Raw genomic sequence first — 7,500 nt, 5'->3', positions numbered from 1 at the left:
CATTCATTCTCATCTATAAAACATATAAACTCAACGCAAGTCAGAGATTTCTGGCTAGAAATTCAATTTTCAGCATCTTTATCATCCCGACATAATACCGTTTTGAGGCGAGGGGTCAGATCTGTGTTCAAAGACATGTGCAGTTCGAATATGATAAAGATCTGAACAAGTGTGTATGAAAGGTGCCAGACAAAGCAAGAAAGACAAATAGATGACAAATCCAATCCAACAAGTCAGTCTACCTCGAATGGGGATCGAACCTCAGACCTTCTGATTATAGGTCAGACGTGCTACCATTATAGTAATTAATGGTAACCGTAAATGTACTTCCTGACCTCATCCATATAATTAAGTCGAGGAAGGTGTGTTATTCGTGAAGTCCACAACACAGTAAATGACAGAGATCTCAACATTGGTTCAATGATACAATTGCAGAAAAGGCGTAATGAAAAATACAAGAAAACGACAAATTGAAATCAGCCTTTAAACTTTAAATTTATCTACGATATATTTCGTATCTATCGGTGGATAAAATGACACATTACTTGTCAAAAAGTCTTAAATCCATCTGAGTATAATCTTTTCATAACGCTAGTGCTTTTTGTTTGTTCCTTTATTATTATTTTGTTGTTGTTGTATTTTTCTTTGTTTTTTTTTGTTTGTTTTTTTTTTGTTTTGTTTTTTTGTCTTTTATTTATTTTTGGACTTCCATAATTTTTTGTTCGTTTTACTTTTTATTATTGTCTTGTGTGTGTATGTGTGTGTGTGTGTGTGTGTGTGTGTATGTGATTTGTTGTTTCTTTTGTTTTTCGAATCAAAAAAAAATGATTATTACGTTGATAATTTTTTTTGAAAAAATATAAAGTGTTTCTTATTACAAATTAAAGAATCGATTTATTTTTTGCTTCCTTGGGAATATTTTTAAAAGCAGGATAATGGAAATCCTCGATGAGTGCCCCCTCTCCCCTCCACTCCTCTCCCCTCCACTAGCATCATGTATTTACTCACCAATTAAGTCACTGTGTATGTGTGTGAGTGTGAGTGTGTGTGTGTGTGTGTATGTGATGTGTTGTTGCCTTTGTTTTTCGAATTAAAAAAAAATATTATTACGTTGATATTTATTTTGCAAAAATATAAAGTGTTTCTTATTACAAATTAAAGAATTGATTTATTTTTTGCTTCATTGGGTTTCTTTTTAAAAGCAGGATAATGGAAATACTCGATGAGTGCCCTCTCCCGTCCGCTCCTCTCCCCTCCACTAGCATCATGTATTTACTCACCAATTAAGTCACTGTGTATGTGTGTGTGAGTGTGTGTGTGTGCATGTGTGTGTGTGCATGTGTGTGTGTATGTGATTTGTTGTTGCTTTTGTTTTTCGAATTAAAAGAATATTACGTTGATAATTTTTTTGCAAAAATATAAGGTCTTTCTCATTACAAATTAAAGAATTGATTTATTTTTTGCTTCATTGTGTTTCTTTTTTAAAAGCAGGATAATGGAAATACTTGATGAGTGCCCCCTCTCACCTCCACTCCTCTCCCCTCCACTAGCATCATTTATTTACTCACCAATTAAGTCACTACAAAACTTGTCACAAGAAACGGCTGACTGCTTATGTGTAAAGCATTCCCCGGCTGAGGATTAGAGACATTTTGATAATATTATGAAAATCGTATGGATTGTGGATCAAAAATTATTCGTCACTAGATACGTAAATAAATACAAATGACTTGAGATTTAATTGAGCTTTTATATAGCGCAATACCCACTAAACGTGCTCAAAGCACTTTACAAGGGGTCCCTGGCCAACAGCAACATTTAACATTTAGGACAAGACATAACGCCTGTAAGGCGATATTATAATTTTTTCAGACAGAGACAACGCTGTTACGGCCATGTGCTCATTTTACACATGCGTACGTGAGAGAATGTGAGTAAAGAGCCTTTTCCAATGACTCAACTATCCGTCGAGCGAGGCTAGAACCCAGGACCTTCCGATCCGAAAGCGAGTGTCATACCACAAGACCACATAACCGCACAAATAAAGAACCTACTAATTCGCCCCACCATAATATGACCTTACTCTGACTCGTTGAAATTCTGTTTGTATTTTTGATGGTGCTTGTTTTGGACAGATTAACCACATTACATTGCATTGCACCAAATTGCTTTGAAACCAATTCCATTTGGAATCAAGAAACTTACTAAATATTCTAGAAGGCCACCCCATCTTCATGGCCGCTCTCGTCCCCTACAAATGCATTACAATACATTACATTACTTGCACCAAATAGCATTGAAATGAATTCCATCTTGAATCAAGAAACTTACTAAATATTCCAGAAGGCCACCTCATCTTCATTGCGTCTCTTGTCTCATAACAATTCATTACATTACGTTCCACCAAATTGCATTGAAATGAGTTCCATCTTGAATCCAGAAACTTACCAATTAATATGTTAGAAGGCCACCTCATCTTCATGGGCTCTCTTATCTCATACCATGTCATTACATTACATTACATTACTTGCACCAAATTGCATTGAAATGAGATCGACCTTGAATCAAAAAAACTTACTAAATATTCCAGAAGGCCACCTCATCTTCATGGCCCCTCTCGTTCCAGACCTGAACTCTACCCACTGGACCGCATTGCCACAATACATGAACGTGCATGATGAATTGATGTACAGGATCTGGATGGCGGGAGGGAGTGAGGGAGGGAGGGAAGGAGTAAGAGAATATTCACAATTCATTAATATACGATTCTTACAAGCTTGCTTTTTGGAATTCCGGACGTGTTCCCAACGGTTGCGCGAGTGCGCGTTGGGAACAAATTCGAATTCCAAAACGCCTCAATCAATTCCTATTTCGTCATCTTTGAATAAAAGACATCTTTAAAAATATTCAAACGATACTTCTCTTTAAAGAATCTAATTTTGAGTTAAATTTTCGCTTGTTAATCTGACGTCACAAATTATTATTAATTAATTTGGTGAATGTGTGTGTCTTTGTGAGTGTATGTGTGTGTAAGTGTGTATGTGTGTGTCTGTGTGTGTGTGCGCGCGCTTGTATAAATGGGTGTGTGTAAAAAAATATTTTAATGATGTTTTACAATTTTGTGCGCCTAGAGCTGTTTTGTCAACGGGATTGGGCGCTATACAAATAAACTTTAGTATTAAATAAACTTTATTAAACATTTTTATTATTATTGTACACATAATATCATTACGCGTTACTGTTTAAGGAGAGGGGTGGAATATTTGAGCATATGCAACTCAATTGATTTCATCCCTGGCAGCCTACATGATATTCTACAACCATATTTATTGTGAACGTCTCATTGTGTGCAATGTATTATCCTTCAACGTGGGCTGTTTCCTGACTTCAGAAGGATGAGGAGAGGAAGAGGAGGAGGAGGAGGAGGAGGAGGAGGAGGAGGAGGAGGAGGAGGAGGAGGAGGAGGAGAGGAAGAGGAAGAGAAGAAGAAGAAGAAGAAGAAGAAGAAGAAGAAGAAGAAGAAGAAGAAGAAGAAGAAGAAGAAGAAGAAGACGAAGAAGAACGCGGTGGTGATGATGATATTGATCACGATGATGATGATGGAGGAGGAAAAGGAAGAATTAAATAAAATCTATAATTGCCATGCATAAAATTCAATTTGATAGAAAGTTAAAATATCATACCTCTTCTTCACTCATGGCGTAGTTCCAGATATTCAAATGAGACACATCGCCATCCAAACCGAGGCTGCTGTCAAAGGTCGCCTTCCCTCTTGAACTTTGACCCAGAACAAATTCTCCTCCAGAGGGTATCGGACGCAGTCTTTTCCTATAGTTGTTCTGTTGGAGATTTCCACTTCGAGTTCCATTGATGTAGAGTTCCGTCCTACCAGCTGAAAAAGTAAAATTCGAGTTTCTGATGAGTTTAAATAAAAATAAATAAATAAAATTCCCTTTATTCATCCCATAGGGGAAATTTGTCTCTAGGGTATATTCCAAAGGAGAATGGAATAACCCAGGCTTCAGCCGCAGTGGAGAGCACTTGCTCAAGGCCACACAACGTAGCGGGTATTCGAACTCGGTACCTTTCGGGTACGAAGCAAAGACCATACCGCTGAGCCACGCTAGTCCATGTCATATTAAAAAAAAAGAAATTAAATTTCCCTTTATTCATCCCCAAGGGGAAATTTGTTTTTAGGGTCTATTCCAATGGAAGACTGGAATAGCCCAGGCGTCAGCCGCAGTGCAGCGCCGCAAACTGAGCTAAGGCGAAGTGACTTGCTCAAGGCCACAACAACGTAGCGGGTATTCGAACTCGGTATCTTTCGGGTACGAAGCAAAGACCGTACCGCTGAGCCACACTGGCCCATTGAAATATTCAATTCAGAAGATTTTAAAACACGATATTTTTGAAATTCCAAAACTTTATCATGTATTTCCACTGATTTTCCATGAAAAATGAGCTTCCAAATGTTTCACTTGCCGTTCTTGTAATAGCTCTTTTTCAATATCTCAATTCTTATAGCTTACTATGCAACTGATTTACATCAGAGAGACAGAGTTCCAAACTGAATAACTCTAACATGGGCCAAAGTTTTGTAATCATCGGCATCGATGAGTTCACTAACCTCGTTCAATATTGCTTGACCGTGTTAGAAGACAATACATAGATCTGTTCGACCAATGGTCGGTTATCGAACGTAAATATGAAAACGCTAGTTCATGTCATATAAAAAATATTTAAAAATAAAATAAAATTCCCTTTATTCATCCCCAAGGGGAAATTATCTTTAGGGTCTATTCCAATGGAAGACTGGTATAACCCAGGCGTCAGCCGCAGTGCGGCGCTGTAAAGTGAGCTAGGTCGAGGTGACTTGCTCAAGGCCACACAACGAAGCGGGTAGTCGAACTCGGTACCTTTCGGGTACGAAGCAAAGACTGTCCGCCGAGCCACGCTGCCTCCATATCCTCTGTTAATATATCTTTTTGGTACATTCGAATGTGTTTTTGGCCAACAATGACATATTATACACTCTAATTCATGATAGCAAGACTAGCGTAAGATACGTAAATATTTGAAATACAACTGTGTTTACAATAAAGAACGTTTAACCAAAAACTAGAGGTGCCTAAATGAGCCAATAAGATGGAGAGAAAGATAAAGTGAGTAAATATGTGGTCTAGTGGTATGACACTCGCTTTCGGATCGGAAGGTCCTGGGTTCGAGCCTCGCTCGGCGCATAGTTGAGTCCTTGGAAAAGGCTCTTTACTCACATTCTCTCACCGTACTCAGGTGTAAAATGAGTACAGGTGTAAAATGAGTACCTGGCCGTTAACAGCGTTGTCTTTGTCCGAAAAATTGCAATATCGCCTGACAGGCGTCATGTCCCGTCCTACATGTTAAATGTTGCTGTTGACCAGGGACCCCTTGGAAAGCGCTTTGAGCACATTTTAGTGGATATTGCGCTATATAAAAAAGCTCAAAGCTCAAAATAAATGTGACATACATTTCTCTCCAAAGAACGTTTAACCAAACAGAGAAAGGGCTTTAATTGACATACTTTTGGACTGCCATGTCAAGGCGATGTGGCTCCATTTCTTGTCGATTAATGGGACGTCCGTCGATGTTGTTTCACCCCAGATCTCGAAACTCAAGGTTGGGCCACTGCGCATGCGTATTAGGTTGTCGCCTTTTTCGTGTTTGTAAGAAAGGATTGTTCCTGTGAATATTATTTAAAAATATAGATGGTGGTATTTGGAGGTAATAATGAAAGACAATGCATCTAGAGAGGTGAACATTAATATGACTTAAAAGGGTTATTACATCTATTTGTGGAGGTTTTAGTAACTGTTTTTGTTGCTAAGTTTTTGTATTGTTTTGGGAATTTTTAAATGTTTTTCTTTTTGTTTTTGTATTTTACTTTGTTTTGTTTTTTTGTTTTTTTTTTAAATTATGTTTTTTTTCATTTTTGTTTTTGTTTTTCGGCTTATATCTTCAAATGTCTTTTTTCCTCACTTTTTTTTGTTTGTTTTGTTTTACCGCCTCTCTTTTAATCTATTTTTTTTTCAAAACAAGACTCGTAAGCATTTAACTGAATTAGTTATATCACTTGACATACAGTACTCGCTGAGTTCTAGCACGCACCAGGAGGAAGCAAAAAAAAAAAGCAAGCATGCTAGCAGTCTAGCGTGTCGAAAACCGATGCTCATCGACTTATCATGAGGTAAATCGTTTGGTCACTCAGCTCCAACGTGCCTTCTTGCTATAAATCCGACGAGTACTGTATACTTTATACGGCTATGTGGTCTAGTGGTAGGACACTCGCTTTCGGATCGGAAGGTCCTGGGTTCGAGCCGGTCTCGCTCGGCGCATAGTTGAATCCTTGGAAAATACTCTATACTCACATTCTCTCAACGTACTCAGGTGTAACATGAGTACCTGGTCGTTAACGGCGTTGCTCTGTCGAAAAGAAATTCTCATCCTTCATGTTACGTGTTGCTGTTGGTCAGGGACCCCCTGTAAAGCGCTTTGAGAAAGTTTAGTGGATATTGCGCTATATAAAAGCTTAACTCAACTTGCTGTATGGATAGTATGTGCTTGGCTAAGAAGTTCACAACAATGCAATCCGGATTTAACGGACCAACACACAAAAATATAGGTAACCATTAACTTTGATAGTCTAGTTAATACAGTTAAGTGAGAATTACTCGTAAAAGCGGATGGCAAAAAACATCCGCTTTGATGAATAATTCTTACTAAAGTTTTGTGTGTTGGTCCGTTATACTTCCAGATGGCAATGTTGGGAGCTTCTTAGACAAGCGCATACTTTCTATAGGGAATGAGATTAGCGGAAGAGTAGCGTCCCTTGATTGGACGTCACCCATAGTCTGTGACGTCACCGGCGGAAAAGTTATTAGAGAGAGAACGTTGGTTGTGCGCATGCGTCTCTCGTCCTCGCTTCCGGTGAAAGCGGCTTGAGACACTTCAAAACCAAATTGACGTTCTCTCTGTAAGGTGACGTCCAATCAAGGGACGCTACTCTTCCGCTAATCTCATTCCCTATACTTTATCATACCTCTGTGTGCCGCGCTGCTGACGTTGATCCAGAAGGCGATGGTGAAAGCATCCAGTTGTGGAAATGCCTTGCCTAGTAGGATGGTGTAGCGTATCGGTTCCCCAGGCTTGAACTCGAACCGAGAGTCGATGGCTGATGCTGGTAGGAGGAAGGTTGTAGTATGTTGAATGGTTGAAAAGTGTATGGGGGTTTTATTAGAGATTTAGGAGAGTGATGAATGTGGTGATGGTGGTGATGATGATGATGATGATGATGATGATGATGATGATGATAATGATGATGATGATGATGATGATGATGATGATGATGATGATGATTGATTGATTGATTGATTATAAAAGCGGTCAGAGTTGTGGTGTAATGGAAATACGTCTGGCCGAATTCAAGGCATAATATAGGACACGGTGATTTCGTGTATGCTATTT

At 38.7% G+C, this 7,500-nt stretch overlaps 1 protein-coding gene across 1 annotated transcript in view; it reads right to left on the bottom strand.

Moving 5' to 3' along the window:
* Positions 1 to 7,500, bottom strand: part of LOC144973514 (adhesion G protein-coupled receptor L2-like) — a 73,043-nt gene that overhangs the window by 44,370 nt on the left and 21,173 nt on the right. Inside the window, exons 4-8 of the mRNA XM_078916024.1 lie at positions 7,076 to 7,213; positions 5,561 to 5,719; positions 3,684 to 3,892; positions 2,579 to 2,696; positions 1,569 to 1,634 (exon numbers count right to left, since the gene is read on the bottom strand). Coding sequence (XP_078772150.1) covers positions 1,569 to 1,634; positions 2,579 to 2,696; positions 3,684 to 3,892; positions 5,561 to 5,719; positions 7,076 to 7,213 — 690 coding nt within the window. The remainder of the gene's footprint in view (positions 1 to 1,568; positions 1,635 to 2,578; positions 2,697 to 3,683; positions 3,893 to 5,560; positions 5,720 to 7,075; positions 7,214 to 7,500) is intronic.

The sequence above is a fragment of the Berghia stephanieae genome, chromosome 5, assembly GCF_034508935.2.
Source record: "Berghia stephanieae isolate SIO BIC M18660-M18661 chromosome 5, UCSD_Bste_1.3, whole genome shotgun sequence".
In the NCBI taxonomy this organism is placed as follows: Eukaryota; Metazoa; Mollusca; class Gastropoda; order Nudibranchia; family Aeolidiidae; genus Berghia; species Berghia stephanieae.
This window is presented reverse-complemented; position numbering and strand designations above follow the sequence as displayed.